Source organism: Accipiter gentilis, chromosome Z (assembly GCF_929443795.1).
Source record: "Accipiter gentilis chromosome Z, bAccGen1.1, whole genome shotgun sequence".
In the NCBI taxonomy this organism is placed as follows: Eukaryota; Metazoa; Chordata; class Aves; order Accipitriformes; family Accipitridae; genus Astur; species Astur gentilis.
The window spans coordinates 38198206-38216492 of record NC_064919.1 but is presented as its reverse complement, the minus strand read 5'-3'; the positions used below and the strand labels follow the sequence as shown (position 1 = coordinate 38216492).

The 18287-nt window shown below is 34.7% G+C and overlaps 1 protein-coding gene across 2 annotated transcripts in view; it reads right to left on the bottom strand.

Moving 5' to 3' along the window:
- ADAMTS19 (ADAM metallopeptidase with thrombospondin type 1 motif 19) overlaps positions 1-18287 on the bottom strand; it is a 149100-nt gene that overhangs the window by 53155 nt on the left and 77658 nt on the right. For both annotated transcript variants that reach the window (XM_049796456.1, XM_049796455.1), the window contains exons 8-10: positions 18143-18248; positions 3889-4029; positions 2537-2687 (exon numbers count right to left, since the gene is read on the bottom strand). In XM_049796456.1, the coding sequence (XP_049652413.1) occupies positions 2537-2687; positions 3889-4029; positions 18143-18248 (398 nt within the window). The remainder of the gene's footprint in view (positions 1-2536; positions 2688-3888; positions 4030-18142; positions 18249-18287) is intronic.

Genomic DNA, 18287 nt, shown 5'->3' with positions numbered 1-18287 from the left:
CACTGGCCTTTTGTATTGATTGCATCATTAGTAAGTTCTTTCTTCAAAGCAAAACCGCGTCTCTTTGGATTAAAGTTACAATGGTATCTTAATACTAATATTTAATAGAAATTTTTCTAAACTAACCATTTTAATATGAAGTAATGATCCCGTAAGTGGGAAAAAAAGAAGGATGGCAAGTCATTTAGCTGAAATACAAAATGCCAGAAGAGGAGAAAATGATTGAAGATGATTAGAAATGGACATTTAGGTACCAGCACCCAGGGCCCAAGTCCTCTGTGCAAACAGTTGAACACTACCAGGGCAGCACTAACTGAATTTAACTTCCTAACATTTCTAAAATAATAAGGAAAACAAAAGAAACCTTGGAGTCAGGACCCCAAGAGAAGAATATTCACTGCATCTGTGAATGAAATGCAACAGGCAAGGGACCACTTGGCTATCTGAATTTAAATGCCTGAATTAGAACTAAATACAAGGGTATTAAAGGAGGGGAAGTACCTGGAGAAATGAAAAGCATATAAAGGTATTACACAACAGCAAGACTCCAGGTTTGACTATCTCTTCAATTACTTTTGAAATTCTTTTACCTGGTAAAGAAGACCTAGAAGAAATAGTGGACTAATGCTGTATCATTTTCTTGTTCAGAATAGGTTTCTAGAGAACAAGAAACTAAAATCACATCTTTTAATTGAAAATGAAGTATTAAAAAACAAGAAACAGATTGCAATTCATGAAAAAGCACTTGGAAGCAATTAAGAACATTTGTAGATGTCATGGTTTAAGCCCAGCCAGAAACTAAGCACCACGCAGCCGCTCACTCACTCCCCCCCCATCCCACTGGATGGGGGAGAAAATCGGGAAAAAAAGTAAAACTCCTGGGTTGAGATAAGAACAGTTTAATAGAACAGAAAAGAAGCAACTGATAATGATAATGATAACACTAATAAAATGACAACAGTAGTAATAAAAGGTTTGGAATGTACAAATGATGCGCAGGGCAATTGCTCACCACCCGCCAAACGACACCCAGCCAGTCCCCGAGCGGTGATTCCCTGCCCCCACTTCCCCCAGTTCCTAAAACTAGATGGGACGTCCCATGGTATGGAATACACCGTTGGCCAGTTTGGGTCATCTGCCCCGGCTGTGTCCTGTGCCAACTTCTTGTGCCCTGGCTGGGCACGAGAAGCTGAAAAATCCTTGACTATAGTCTAAACACTACTGAGCAACAACTGAAAACATCAGTGTGTTATCAATATTCTTCACATACTGAACTCAAAACACAGCACTGTACCAGCTACTAGGAAGACAGTTAACTCTATCCCAGCTGAAACCAGGACAGTAGAATTGTTACATTGAGTTCTACTGCTTATCTCTCAGAGTGAAAATGTATTCAATAAGACAGTTAAAATAATAACCATTAACCCACAGCTCCTTTTTTTTTTCAGCTCTGCCACTCTCAGCATGTGGTACTTACACATGTATTGCAATGTTTCCTTTGAGAATCTTTAGGATAAAGATTACTCTCACTGAAAGAGTACTATGTTCAAGTTGAAAAGATGAAGAGAACTGAAGAATTAAAGGAGTAAGGAATGGTGCTTTCATATTAAAAACTCACAACACTTCCAGGCTATCTGTCTGCTCCAACTCTGATGAAATTTTATTTCACAGCTTCTCCTAGTCCCTGCTCTATCAACCTATACTCCATGCTCTCTATGTATTAGTAATATCATCTACCCGTCTTGTCTTGGTTACCTTCTCAAGGGCATCCAACATGTTTAGCGCCTGTCCTGTTGATGTTACAGAAGGATGATTTTTCTCAGTTAAAACCATTCTTAAAATGCTTCTTCAATCAGATGTCTAGTAGTATTAGGCCGTAAAATTACAAAGACCTCTTCAATTTTGTTAATCTGTGTTTTCAAGGTTAATATATAGTGACACTGTTTCACTCAATGGCATGAAGCAATCTCAGCAACGGCATGAAGCAATCTCAGCAAACTGACTTAAGTACTGAACTCCTAGTGCCATGGCACTGCACAGCTCTGCCTGGACTCACAGGGGACTGCTGGGAGGCAGAGTATATTCAGCGGTACAGAGAGCCCAGCTAACACCATTACTCTCCGTCGGAGCATGTATGGGCACAGCACTCTACTGAAGGTCAGATATGGAGGTTCAATACCCAAAACATAATGCAATGGAACGAACATGTGAAATCTGGCCCCAGTGGAATAAATTGCAAATATTCCATTCACTGCAACGAGGTGACTTCACACTGTGATATTTTCTATTTTTAAAGTACGAGGAACATATCAGTGGTATGATATGATACAACATGATTCAGGAAGTTTGGAGATCCAAAGCAAGCCTTACAAGATAAACATATGAAGAAAATGTTCATATTAACTTTGGAAAGCAAAGTGTAAACTTCTTGTTTCAAAGGTGCTATGTTCTCCTTCTCTCAAACACATGCACAAAAATATCTCTCACAGATAAAAGAGTTGGTAGGTATATTTTCTGAAGATACACCCATCCTTACCTGCATTTCTTGGCAAAAGGAAGCGGTTGGTCCAAAAAGAATCTGACACTGTTCATCTGCAGTGTATGTCATTCCTGGGAGCTTGGAGGGAATAATCACAGAATTGAGGCTCTGAGGATTCGTCTGTAGCAGACAGTTACTGGCCTTTGACCTGGCAATATGCAGAGATTCATATGCTGAGCAATGCTGAGTCTGATTGTCATGGTGGCTTAAACATGCATTTGACATTATAAAAACATGGACTCTTAAGATTTTTTTATTTGTCAGCATTGGGCTGTCATTCAGAGAAATTACTCCATGTAAATTAATATGGCTTGATATAAGTTAATAGTGTGTTCTGATGTTGCACATTTGCAGAAAGACAATATAATTTATCAGCTACAATAGGAATTTCAGGAAAGTACTGAGCTATATTTTAGTGTAAAATTTACTTAACTGATTACAGTTTGGATAGAGATTTAAAGAATCATAAAAAAGTAGACAATTTGTAATGCATAGGCAGTTGTGTAGCTTAGTTTTCACATCCAGCAGGACCTCAAATCAATCACATCAGATTATATATATATATACACATTTAAAAATACATACATTTCTGAGCTGGTAGCCAGAAATTTAACTTTTCTCAAAAACTGAAGAAAAAATATTTGAAAATACTTAAACCTGTTAAAGCACGAAGTCATGGGTTTGAATTCTGTCTAGATTCAGTATAAATGTGTCAGACTGACACATCTAACTTACTTACACTAACTATTCCAGTGTCATAAAGCAGACCTTTTGCAGACTGCTTAACTGTTGCAAGTAAATTCCCAACAGATATATTTACAAACTTAATAAAGGAACAGAGCTATAGGGAACAGACCCTATTTAAGAGATACAGAGTGAAACAAAATGTTTTAATTTGGTTTCTAGGTATAATATTCTCTACTATATATCTTGTAGTCAATTTATATTTTAAAAATTAACATAACGTAATCATACTGCATGGTTTGATATTGAATGGCACAACATAGATCAGAGAATCTACATAAAGTCATTCACTGTCCAACATTATTCAATACATAGTATATTAATATATTTAAAACATTCTCATATATTAATACATATTTAAAGATATGTAAGTATAATCATATACATTAACATATAAAAATATAAAAATAAAAGTAATTGTTGAAAACATATTTTAATGTCCATTTTATATAATTCATGATGATCTAAATTATTTTTATGGATTATGCAAACACAAATCTCCCACAGAAATGGTAAAAAATATGAAAAAAATGTTATTTCAGGATATTTATTGCAACTATTTGCAAATGACATACAGTAAAAGTTTTTTTTGTTTAATGATGTACCTGAGAAATCTTTCCAGATCTTCCCTGCTGCACCGAGACCATGAAACATCCCCAAGATTCTGTCCTTTAATCCACTCTCCGGACATGATATGGAGACCATCTGCACAGGATGGGTGGTCATTGTCGTGGTTTATCCCCATGCTGAGTTTTGAAGTTATTAAAAATAAACCAAAGCACAACAAAATAACAAGTTGTTTTCAAATTATTTGTAAGTTAAAACTGTTGCAAGACACTATGAAAAGCTCTTGTATAAAACATATAAGAAATCTCTTTGATTTTTTTTCCATGACACCTTCTACAGAAGTACATGGAACGTGCGTGGAGAACATTCTCCTTAAATTCTATACTGAAAGGTGAAAGTAAAGCCTCATTCATTTGATGAGAAATTACATTCTAATCAGCTGTTGAATACATACTTTGGACAACTTTTTGAATGTTCAGAACTGCTCAACTACTACAGGTTGTACTTCTCTTGCTAATGGGCAAAAAAAATACTGGAAATTTACTTTTTTATATCAGTGAATCATTTGATATTTTGGCAGGGATTCTATCTTATTTCTATATGGAACTTGTTTGCTGAAATTTTATAGACTAGTAAAATGCTTACTAGTTTAATGTATAATCATTGTGTCTAAAGAAAAATCACCTAAATGTGTTTTCAATGTCTACTGTTAGAAATACCACTGATGAAGCAATTACGTGGATTTTTATTTTAAAGACTCAGCATCCATCTGCATCCCAGTGAGTTCTCACATAAGGCACTGCAATGAAAAATTCTACAAAAAATCTGCTTGAAGCTACTGCTTTAAGTGAGGTAAAGACCCACTGTCACTCTCATTCACAACCAGTAAACACAGAGGAAGAAGATAGACTTAAATAAAAAGTTTTCAAAATTAGCTAAGTGGATCCATGGTTGACTGGCTTTAAGAGACATAAATTAAATACTCTCAGCTGTTCTTCAAGATTTGCAAATGAGTACGGGACTACTCTCCAGAGCACTGGATTCAAAGTGGTGGTGGAATTTTGCATCCCTGCAGAAAAGCAAAACTTTAGAGTGAATAAAGCTTTATACCTTGTATTGATTCCTTCAGCCAAAGAGCAGTCAAATCACTTAGAGACTGCAGACGGGAGGTTTCTGTAGGAAAACTAGAGTACATCATGCTTCTCCATATTTCACTACACTGCAGTGCCAAAGGGCAGAAAAGGCCAGCTACCCATCACTGAAAACACCAGATCACTTTTCTTCTCCACTCTATCCCCAAACCCCCTCATGACTACATCAAATTTATTGTTTTGCAAGCTGCATTACCTTGTGTTTACTAATGAAATGAATTTAAATGCTATGTAGGGCTTTATGTTGCCTATCAGAGTGCTCAGTATCTTAGAGTGATGTGTACACCCCACAATTTGGAGCACTGGAACAGCTGCCTCTGCACGAATCAGATAATTTTGTTAATTGTAAACAGTGTAACCAAGGTAAACAAATCTGTCTGATCTCATCTTAGCTTCTGTCTTTTCCTGAACTGCCTGAATGAGACAAAACAACTACACGGAAGTGCCTTTGCACTTTCCTTAAATTCTTCTTGCATGTTTCACATGTAGAATTTGAGATGTCCTTATCTCCAGAGTTATAAGAACTATGGAAGAAGACACAGAAAATCTAATGACACTTTACTTTGCTGACTGCACAAGAAATAGATCTTGCTTACAGGTCTTCAGGTTATATACTTCCTTACTGCAAAAGTACTCGTTTATCAGTATCATATATACACTATGATTTGAAATATTTATAACATACAAGTACACAAAATCTTGTTGATACAATTTATTATAGAATTGATGGCTCCCATTTATGCAGAGTGGGAATTAACATATTTATATGTTATTTAAAACATTTTTTAAATATAAATTTTAAAAAGTTAAAACATCATTTCTGATTATTATTATGTCCCATCCACTCTGAAAAGCAATTCTTGAAGTAAGACTTTATCTAGTCTGTAAAATCACCCAGAAAAATGTGTGCTGAGCTGAACCCAGATCTTTGCTGTTTCAAAAAACAATTCCACTAGCCACCATTACATACAAACATCAGTGTAACCTTTTTTTCTAATTTACTACCACAGATGCATTCTGTATGGTCTATCAGTACATGAATTCTGAGGACAACATTGTCTTTTAAGGTAAGCAGTGGTAAAAACTGTTGTACTTACAACAACTATGTATATCAGCAACATTAAGCTCTAATAAAAAAATCTAATTCGAACTGTCTTCCCATATTTCAGCTGCTATACTTTTGTAACACTTCTATTCTGCTTTGACATTCAAATGCAGTTCTAAGTATCTGCTCTAATCCAATAGGATTCATTCCTCAGTATGCTTCCACCTCCAAATGAAGTACATCTAGCAAGTAGTGAAGACCAATATCAAAGCCTGTGACTATCAGAATGAATAGCTACTTCAAAAGGGAAGTACAGGTCATTATGTTAACATGAACTAATTAAATTGCAAGACAATATGTGAGGAGTATGCTAAAGTAGCTACAGAATCTGCTTTTAAACGTTCTCAGAAATCTTTTCTTCAATATGTACTGTTGATCTCTTCTCCAGTATCGTAATGACTTCATACTTTTATCTGACCTACTATCAATTACCAGACCACATAAAAGTAGATACGCAGTAGTATTGACTTCTGATTTCTTTGACCACATCACATTATGTGTGTGGTGAAAGAAAGAAGCTGAACAGTCATTGCTGTCCTCCTATCCAGCAAAAGAGTAAGTAATGTAATCATGTATATCTACTTCATTAACAATCAAGGATATAACAATATTCAATGCTCACACTGGTGGTCATGGTATTTTATAGCCTTCCTTGTTGTACTGTCTACATGAAAGAGACAACTACATCCTTTCACTAAAACAAAGGCACCGCAGAAACTGTGGCTGTGTAAGGTGCTGTTCTGTGCTCTTCTTACAGAATTTATTATGCTAGCATTGGGCATATTGCCCTCTCTGTCCATAAGCTCCTCTGTCCCACAGCCATGACCATTCACCCTCATGCAAGAGTAAAGCAACAACGTGTGTTTGTGGCAGGAAGACAAGCGAGTTTGGGCTAAGAGGATAACTTTACAACAGTCTAATAAAACAGAATTAACAGAGAAGATGCTGTACTTTAAGAAGTAGTACATCATATCTATATGGAAATATCAAATTCTCTTTTAAGAACAGAAGTGAGTTTTTTTCACTGATACATAAAAATGCCCCAGCCGTTCTAGTTAAAGACTATAAATTACAGATATAATACGAAAGTAGGAAGCATCCTATGTAATGCATTCCCTAACTAAAATATTAGCAATATTTCAACTCACACTATGCAACTAAACTATATTTTAATAATCTCAGTTTAAAAGTATTTTGACAAAGAGCCTTGGTCAAATAAACTCCAACATTATACATGGTTGTCAAGTCAACTGAAAAAATATTTTTATCTAATAAAACATCTAAAACTTGTTTAAAAAACACAGCCAGATTTTTTTTGTGATATCATGCAGAAAGTTGGAACAATCTCTGCTAAATGTTGAAGACGACCCCTGTTGATATTTAATGTGCAGCAGGAATAGTACAAAGAAAAACCCTTAATTTCTTTGTGCTTAGAAGTCAGAATTAACAACTCAGGCCAGCGAAAGCAGGAGACAAATATTAGTTCCATTTTTTCAGTTAAAAAGTAATTCTTTTACGATTCACTACTGCTGCAATTATATGCATACAGCTGGATTCAAGATAGATGAAAGCATCTCTTCTGCCACCAAGGGAGTAAGTTATATTCTTGCAGGCACATAATGCATGCCAGTGTCAACCCACATACTGAAAAAGTACCAAACACCACATTTTTATTTGATTTGATTTGACTGTAGCTAACTATTAAGAAATAAAAGCTCTTCTAAGTCTCAACTCTTACAGTCATTATGCTCTATTAGATAAGTTAAGTAAGGCTATGCACACACCTTCTGGAAAGCATTAGGTCTGCATTGTAAATTGTTATTTTATATTTCTTCACACTATAGGACTCCAACATTCTCCTACATGTGCTACATTATGGCATCATGAATTTGCTCAGTGACCCCACACTCTTCCAGGTGGAAAGCTTTTTATTATTTATTCATTATTTTCATTGTGCTTTGCAAAAGGCAGATGATGACCTGGTTATCACCATCCCATTCCACTTAAATGCATGGTAGTGCAGCTGAAAAAGAATGATGCTATTAAACTAGAAACAGGCAATGCAGGCACAAAGACTGAGTAGTATAAAAAACTTAGTATAGGATCAATTAATTGGGTGAGTTCAGATAGATGTGGAGAATTACTTCAGATCTATCTGTGAATAAAAAAAAAAAAGCTAGAATTAAAAAGATTAAAGAGAACTACTACTGTTTAGAGTTTTACAGTCCTTAACAGTGAGACAGGTTAGGAAATAGAAGATGGATTAGGAAAACCACAAAAGCAAGTACCCAAGGAACCAGGGGTAGGTTGTTGAATATTCAGTATAATAAATAGAATCCCAAAGCATAAAGGTTAACAGTTCAGCCAAAGAGATACAAGCAGCAGAGGAATGATGAGTGTAAACTGCACATCCAGGATAACAGTACCAGTTTAAGATCATGACAGAAAGAAAATTACTGGAAAAACTTCCACTTTGTGAAGGAGATAGTAAATCTCTGAATGCTGCTGTGAGTTTATACCTGTGATGTGTGATGGGACCAGGGTGCCATCTGACTTATTTAAAAATTCATATTTTTATAAATGATCACTACATAACATTTGTAAATTTACTTCAATTGTTATCCTATAGATTTTTTCCACTCTAGCAAATAAATCACAAACATATAATGGTTTGTATTACTTTAAAAATAAAAATAAGAATTCATTAAAAATCATTATTAATTACAAAGTGTTATTCTCCCTATTATTTCCATTGTTTTCGTTTTTGTCATCACTGCATGCAATACTATGTAAGAACGATCAAAACTTTTTCAACTATGGACTTGGAAATGACAAGGTTTAAAAGCTTATATGGCATTTAATAGTACAATGATTGTCCAACAATTTGTCTAATCTGAAATTTTGCATATCACAGTATCACAAAGATGTATTTGATAAGTGAACATAACATTACTCATTTGACTATCACAGACAGGGAGATGGAAGCTGCACTACTTTGTTAGTACTTTGTATTGCACTTATTCAACAAAAGAAGTTTATCTCGCTATCTTTATAGAGAAAATTATATAAACAAACAGACTAGTAGCAGGGTTCTATAAGCTGGTTTATAGAATTAATGCAAACCCCCTGCATTACTACATGTTGTTTGGGTTTTTTTTTTTGAAACCCCAGTTAGTGAAATAGTAAGTTTTGTATGACTTTTTAATGTGTTTTAAAACATGAGGGTTTCACAGATCATTGCATAAATGGGATAAGACACATGGTTCTACTTGTAAATTAATTATTTAGCCTAAACTGAATTGAAAGGCAAGTAACCCAGCTACAGAAAAACTATGATGGTAAAAGGCAGAAGATGATTTCTTTTGGAAAAACTTTGCCTTCAAAGGAAAAATCCAGTAGACAAGGAAACCTCAATCTTCCTGCTAATAATTCAAATATAAAAAAAGAAAAAATCAAAAGGAATATGTTTACACAATGAATATTTCTCTTTTGTGAATCATTACTTGTTCTCTAGGATGTGGGCAACTCAGAATACAGTTTCAATCTTAAAACAGTTGGATAAAAATTACAACATATATATTAATATACGGATATGAACATACACTGCATGCTACTGTCCAGCTGAGTTTGTAACTTCTGCTAAAGAGCTGCTTTCTTCTCTACCACTCCAACGCTTCTAGCACCATGCTTCAAGAAGCTGGATCTAGACATAGCATCATGTCATGGTCCTTTGACTTAAGTATATAAATAATTTAAAGCTTTGATGTGACACATGTATTTAGCATCACAATAAGAAGATGCATATCACCTCTTGCTGAAATTTTTTACAGAATGTATATAATACAGGAAAAGTATTCACTTCTGGCAAATATGATACCCATGCCACATCCTGTAAAGTGCTGTATTTCAAGATAAACAATTATGTCTATGGTTTATGACTTTAATCTTACACCAAGGAAAAACATTGATGTATAACATTTCTTCAAATTGAAGAAAATATGTTATCAGGAAAAAGACTTTGAGCTACCATCTATTCAGTGAATAGACAAAAAAAAATTAAGTTTCCTTATTAACAATAACCATTGACACTATTATGATCTTTTGTCAACTTTTCACAGCTATTTTAAATATAACAGACTATCAATTAAGCCTAGGCATCCTGTAGGCTGTTGTTCAGTTACTAACTGTTCAGTTTACAAATGCTATTCTAAGAAAAATTAACTATAAATGCACCCTGGAACATTATAGTCTGGCAGAAATGGAAGCCTTGATACCTTGCTAGAGGAAGAGTTGACTAATCTTCTAAATTTCAAGCACAAAATTACCATATCTTTTTAACTTACTAAAAATGCTGATGCAGTACTACTTCACTGTGTCAGTGCTTTATTCCTTCCTGAGCTGTTTCTTTCTTCAGCTATCTAGCTACCAGCAAAAGATTAGTGAGGCTTGATTTCTGCTAGGCATTGTTGCAATGTGTTTGCATAAATTAAGATCTTTCTGGGGCCTCGGTCTGTTCTTAGAATTGGACTAAGCAAAACTGGTTTTTTTTTCTGGTTTTAAACTACCATATAAATTTTGAGACTAAGAGTAAATGGAAATGCAAAGTACATAATAAACTGCATCTTCTGTCATCTCTAATTGCAAGTGTATTTTGTTGGACAATTTCCAGACCACTAGGAAGTTTGGTATGATACGCCCATCTGCCCAATAAGATCCGAGGCTGATTTAAATCAGCATAATTTCATGACTGTGGAACACAGATGCCTACTTTAATATGCATGCAGGAAAAACAGAGATGATTTTTAAAGAACTTTCCTACTAAAGCATGAAAACTGAATGACAGAATCTAAGCTGATCTCAAGGACCTCGTGACTGCTTTTTTGGGACAATGCTATTTTTTGCCATTAATTTCTATTTACTATCATTGGAGGGGTATTAAATGTCCTGCTTGTATGGTTGAACATCTAACAGATACTTTGAACTTCATTAAAATAAGTTTAAAAAAAAGAAGAGAGAAAGAGGTTTTAAAAAAAAGGCTTTAAAAATCAGTCAGTGCACTGTGGGTTTTTTATTGCAATAGTTTTGAACAGTTACCTCATGGATTCTTTTCCTAATCTAACAGAGAAAAAAGGCAGCATTTGCGATGAAACTACTGAGGTGATCCTCGCATAAATCATGTTTGAAATAAAGAATATGTAACACTGAAATGCAATACAAAGTGAAAACCCCCTATTATCTTTTATCAAAACAATAAGTAACAAAGAAAAGGGAAAGCATTGTATCTTTCTTGTTAAGAGTAAATTTAATAAAAGTAGTTTCTTATTAAACAAATATTATGTTTTTAGATAAAATTTCCTGTAAAGTGAACATTTTTGAACAAACAGGACAGAAAATGTTACCACAGATAGTAAAACTATACCATAAATAATATAAAAATATGTCCATATTTTATGCAGCTACCCACAAACTGCAGACGAGTATAGCTATTTCTCTGTAAATGTGTCAATGATACAAATACATATATGGGAAAGATAATTTCTTACAGTCTGTTTTGCATGTATTTTTAAAAGCATAATAAAGCTCAATTTTGCAAACTGCAGCTGTGCTTTTCAAATTGTGTTGCTCAAAGTTAGGTTCCTATGTCTACACTTAAGTTGACAGTCAACAATAACTTTATTTTGAACAAAAAACTCAGTAATGGCGAAAATCAGTCAAAACAGTTAAAACTCAACATCTCTGACAGTCAGGCTGCTTCTGTATCCAACTACCTGAATCTATGGATATTTCTATATCTAGAGATAGATTAATACCTGTATCTACATATCAAAACTTAGACTGAGAAACCCAGCTTTGGACCTTTGGCCAAAAGGACAGAAAAATTAAAGAAGAAGCACTGGGGGGGAAATGGCAGAGTCTGCGTAGCTGGGAGACGGACAAAATGGCAGGCACTTCCCCTGCACCTTCAATCCACTGCCCCTGTAGCCCATGGGATCGGGGATTTATGGGAGAGAGAAGGAAGCAAGTAGAATATTTGGGGACAGGCTACCAGCACGGTAGCCAGTGACACAACAGTTCTGCAGCAGCTTCTTTGTTGCTCAGCAGTCACTGCCATGGGGACACCCGACATCGTAAGACCACAGGAAACCCTGAACCAGGACGCTGGGAAGCAAGAGCCCTGAGAGAAAGGGACCCCAGAGTGATATTATGGCCATTACTGAATAAAGGCTTAGTTTAATTATCAGTAAATGGAGAAACTATCCAAACACGTCAGCTAAATATACCCCTGGTTAAATAACCTACAGTTCTCAAGCAACTTTTAAGTCAGTAATTTATCAACAAATCAGGAGTTGGCTAAATATATGACATCATGGTATCTCTCTTATACACATCTAGTTTAAGAGAAATGCTATGCACAGCATATAAAAGACAGGTGTATTTTGAGATTCGTCTATACTTCCTAGAAATTCATTCACTTACTGTTTATGCTTACAGCTATGAAGGGATTTTCTCACATTTGAAAATTCCAGTGCTTGGAATGACAGGGCTCCAAAATTTTGCTGCCCTGTCTGCTTCATGCCAGTACACAAATTATACAAACAATGACAAAAAACATCCGAAATTTTAGGAGGATGTATTTGAATTAGAAGGCATATGTCTTTCTGTATAGGAATTACAGACAGAAACAGAGGAACAGTTTCAGGTAATTCAGGTAGTTTCATCAGTGTGATTCAAATCATGGATTGTTCATCTAAATTCTGTTTTCAGGAATGAAGTGTATTCTGTTAATAGAGATACTGACACTGACAGTCCTAATATAGATATGTTTCCTTGTTTGGAGAAACAAAAGAAAGCTATGCTTATCATGAGTTAGTAGGAATTACAAACTCTACCTTTGTAGTCTGTCCCAGAAAAGGCGAAGGCACATGGAAGGGGAGGGACTCTTTCATCTTTCATAAGAAATGTAGCTGTCACTGACTAAGTAGACAGAGAGTTTTCTTCTATTTTTTTTTCCAAATGAATCCCCACAACCCTGTCATGGTGAAGCTAAACTTTGAGGAAGTTGCTGGACTAACAGGTAGGAGAATCAAAATTCTTGGTATACACCACAGATAGGTATTTCGGAAAGACAAAACCAGTACTACTATCCCGTAAAACCTCTCCACGCTTCTTTCTCAAGATAGAAAAGTCATTAAAATGTAAACAGTGGGTGATCTGTATGCATATCCACCCAGGTATCAAGTAAGGTTCCATTCTTTCTCTCACAGCTGAATGATAAGGGATCAAAATAAATGTTAAAATGAATACTTTGATTTAGCATTTGAGTCAAAAGGCCATGTGTCAAATGCCTTAATTTAGTAATCCTTACTAATATGAATCCTACTGTGCACAGTTTCATCAGTGGAAGTGACCACTACTGCTCCTGAAGTTTCTCACTACACTTGTGATTAGATGATATTTGAGATGTAAGGAGGTCTTCTGTCAAACTTAATTAATACCTTTGCTTTCCATGTGCTAATCTTGTTCCTTGTTAAACACAAATTAAATTGTAAAATCCTACTTAAACCTTATAAATACCAAGACAGCTTTTTTTTTTCAGCTACTTTAATAAGATTCCCCATTCCACATTAGTAACTCATTCACAAAGATTGGTTGACAGTTGCTTTTATGAATCCTGTTGATTTTATTGTGTTCTGTTAATCATATTTTGGACTGTGGTAAAAAAAATGCATGGAATAGCTCACACTCCATTAGCATTTCCTACTCTCCCATTTAAAACTCTCTTCAAGTTCCACTGGATTTCATACAATTGCTTAATATTGTCACAAAAAATATATGTTGTTTGCTTTTGAGTTATTAAGTAGGTGCTTGAAAAATTCCACAGACTTCCTGTTTGGAACTACAAAATACTGGGTAGAATACCCTAAATTTTAAAAATAGGTATATTTCATATTTCACAAAATGCTTACCAGAAAAAGAATGCAGATGTGCATAAAATTGATTCTGAGAAATTCCACCAGTATCTCTTTCAACTACTTAAAACAACTTTTAAATTACACTTAGAGCACACAGTAGTTGTTAATTTTGAAATACTGCAGTTTACATATATCCTTTATTTCTGCATACTTAAGGAATCATATCCCACAGACAGCAATCATTTAAGTAAAATGATGATATAAGTGTTACTTGATAAGCAAAACAATGGCATTCTTTCTCTTCTTCCCTCTGTTCTCCACATGGAGACAATGTCTTTTAATTCATTGTTGTTAGCTTTTATTCTGTAATGTGACTTCATTATATAATTACCTAATTGCTCATTAAATTTACTTTAATAAATAAGATTTGATTATTAAAACCAAATCCATTAATGTGTTGCAGTTTTTAATCTCTGATTACACAGACTGCCTCCTAATATTTCAAGATGGAGCTCAAAAATCAGTTGTTGACTTACAACATTAATTCTCAATGTCATTAAAAGATCATTTGCTTTCAGGTATACATGGCTAGAACAAAGACACTTCATTTTGCAAAGTAAGGTTTAGTTTGCTATTGTATTTCATTAAGAATATTTCTGTTTTAATTGGAAAAACTAATAGAATGACAACACAACACTTAATAAACTTCCATGTTATTAGAAGTATTCAGTACAATTGACTGTAATTCTTCAACTGTGTTCCTGTACAAGCAAACATAGATTTCAGTGCAGATGGTATACCCCATACCCTCCAAAGTCCCCTAAACCTGTAATTATGCAAATTATGTCAGTGACATTAGAGGTCTGCAAAATTGTTCTGAGTTTGCAAATGATCATGATTTTACCAGAGACAAATTAATTTCAAATATATAGATAACAGCATGGAGTTTGGTGTACAAAAACAAGCCCTCCAAAAGCAAACAGTTACCTTTATCAAAGGTACTTTTACACTCATCAAAACAACAGCAATTGTGAATGTATTTGTTTATGTTCTCAGGTCAATCAACATAAATCAAGAGTCTATATTGCATACATTTGGAGTCTATTTGAATGATAATTTTTGGACAAGTATATTATTTGCTGTACAGAAGACAAAAAAGTAAGGGTTTTTTTTTCTTTGCACTTTAAGAGGTGAAATCTTTGAGAAAGTTTTTGTTTCTCCTATGCTGCTGAATAGGACAACAACAAGCACAACTAGAATGGTTAAAGATATTAGAGAAAAAAAGAACATAATAGTTAAGTGACTTCAAGATTCAGAAAGTTAGTGAAAAATTTCTAGAATACATGATTTGTAGAAAGAGGAAAATATTTATGACTGGTCTAGATGCTGATCATTTAATCTCCATTTATGAGATAGTTAAGAATGAGCAAGACAAATCTCTGTGATAAATACTCTAGTTACATTTGAATGTCTTGAGGTCTTTTTCAATAGGACCTTCATTCAAATGTTTGTCTTCAAATATTTTTATCTTGTCTCTCCGCAAAGGGTCAACTACTTCTAGTGTGCTTCTTTGCAATTGCCAGGGCTAGGCTGGCAGATAGAGACAGTTATGCAGAGAAGACAAATGTCTCTGAAATATCACCTTACTCGCTTTTGTGGAAGACCACTCTATTTCAGATTGCAACTGTTAAGGTCTCTTGTTCCATAATGAAGCAGGCATCAAGCTGAATGCCTCTGCATGTTTTGCAGTGGAGGCCGCTCCCTTTTTTTTTTCTTCTTGGCAGCAGCTATTCATATATCCCTTGGCTATCTATTCTTTCACTTTTGTGGTAGTCTTCCTGATTTCTGTGCGGCTTGCTACTAGCCTTCATGAGGTTGAATTTTGTGAAGAAATGTGTCCTTCAAACAACATCCCATCCTTTCCTATGAAACCAGATTTGATTTATTCTTTATTTCGATTGTTTTTAATTGTCTATTACAGTACCTGCAGAGGTACTGTCTCTAAGGACAGCCAAATGCCATTATTTCTGTGAGAATATGATGGCTGGGATATCATTGTGATTTGCTTTTCCAAATTTATTTGAATTAATATGGAGAGATTTGAAAGTTCTGAAATTTCATAGTGTAGCCTTTAATATTTTTTCCCAGGATTCATGTATCAGCAATTTAGTTTTTATGTCCCTGTAGGAAGATCATGCTAAATCCTTTCTCTTCCTCAGCCCCACAGAAATGCAAACCCATGAAAATATTTCAAGTTGACCACCAAATGCGACAAGGGTTATAGAGCCTGGCCTGTGCAGCAGTCTGGGATGAACTGCTAAGCAGCAACAGTGAGCTTCCCTGTGTAACTTGTTCTGGATACTGTTTGGCATCCAGCACCCCTTAGAATGTCAAAGATAGGTCTGCCTTGGCTGCTGCAAGACAAAAACATCTTTGCAAGATCAGTATCCCACATTCTCAAATTTGCTAGTGCAGAAACAACACATCACCCATACCTCTGCAATAATTTTATACCCACTTCATGTTTTCCACATTTAGGAGTTTCTATATCAACATTTCTCAGGAAGCATAAGGTGTTACATTTCTTTTTGATCAAGATGCCTCTTTTTTCAAATCCAGTAATTCCACTGCCAAGCTTTTTATTCTCTAAACATATTTTTATTGTGCAGGGCATAAAGCAGTACTTATATTTCTCTGAATTATCTGGTATTATCATACCTGCCTCAAAAAATTTTCTAATTTACTCCATCAGTGAATTTATCAGCAGATCATACTCAGTAATTTCTTTCCCCTTACCTTGGTTTACTGTCATAAGAACAGGCGTACAGAAAATGAGTTTTCCTCTACCCATCCCCCCTTCCAATATTAGCAAACACTACAGTGAAAAAAAGAAAAAGGACAGTATGTGGCTACAAAACACAAATTTTTCTTTTGAAGTCTTTCCTTTATCATAACTCACTCAAACAGTCTGGCTTATATTAACCTGGAGTTGCTTTCTGCAGTTATGAAAACTCAAAAAAATAAAAGCCAGAAAATATCAATTTCATGTAGCATCTAATACTTATATCACCCTTTTCCTCCAAGTTATATAATTGCTCTGAATTTGTTTATTTTGCATCCAGGACAAATTTTAAACAGAAATATTTTAAGTTCCAATTCTTTCTTGTAACCAACTGCATGTTTCAACATCAGATGCTACAACCTCCATTCTCAGACAGTTTTGACCAAATTCAAACCAAATCACTTTTAATGCAAAGTGTTTGTCCTAAGACACCTAACTCAATATTCAGAGATCAAAAGGATTTAACAAAACATCCCTCTCTGTTGTCACTCTGAAGCTACTATTCTAAAAATGTATACACAGATAGCTGGAGCAGACACTGCAGGTAAAAATAACAGATTAATACACACCTCCCTTTTATTTCATTTTATTTAAAAATAAGAACTCTCCTATTTATTTTTCTTTAACAAGTACTGAGGCCAAGAATCAAATACAATTTCCACTAACAAATTTGATTATTGCAACATGAGATTTTTTCACTTTTGCTTCTAAGTATTCCTCATGGAATAAGTAAAAACGTCCAATCCAATTGTGAAGGATAGTTACCTTCACCTTCACTTTGTCACCCTTTTCTGCTAAGGGGAGGAAAAAACAGTATTAATGTTGCGATGACCGATGACCATTATACACTTTAATGGGATCTAACCTGAGAAGGCCAAATTAAATAAGGGCTTTTCCAACTCATGATCTCATTAAAATGCTTATTGGCAAAAATAGTCAGAGCTGGATCTGATACACAATACCACAGTCCCAAAATAAAAAGACATCTTGGGGCACCTGCTTTTCCTCTAGACAATGTCAGCCCTTCCAGCTAACATAGTTATCGTGTAGCTATAAAGACTTCTGTATTATTCCAAGTTGTAAACATTTTCTTAATTTACATACCATCAATACATGCCACTACTATTATTAATAACAAAACCATTGTTTTCCAAATTTTTCATCAAATTTAAAAGCCTTCCTAAAATGAAAGAGGAAAAACTGAAGTACACAATCAAATTAATCAAATCATAGTAACATTAGATGCAAACAAATACAAGGGTTTGTTATTCACATACTTACTTGTGACCCATTTCATGGGCAATGGTAAAAGCGAGATTCAGACCATTGTCCTCTGCAATGATACATTTGCGTTTTTCACTGCACATTCCACTTAGATATGCTATACCTAGGAAACACAAGCACATTCAATTATTTTTTGTTATTA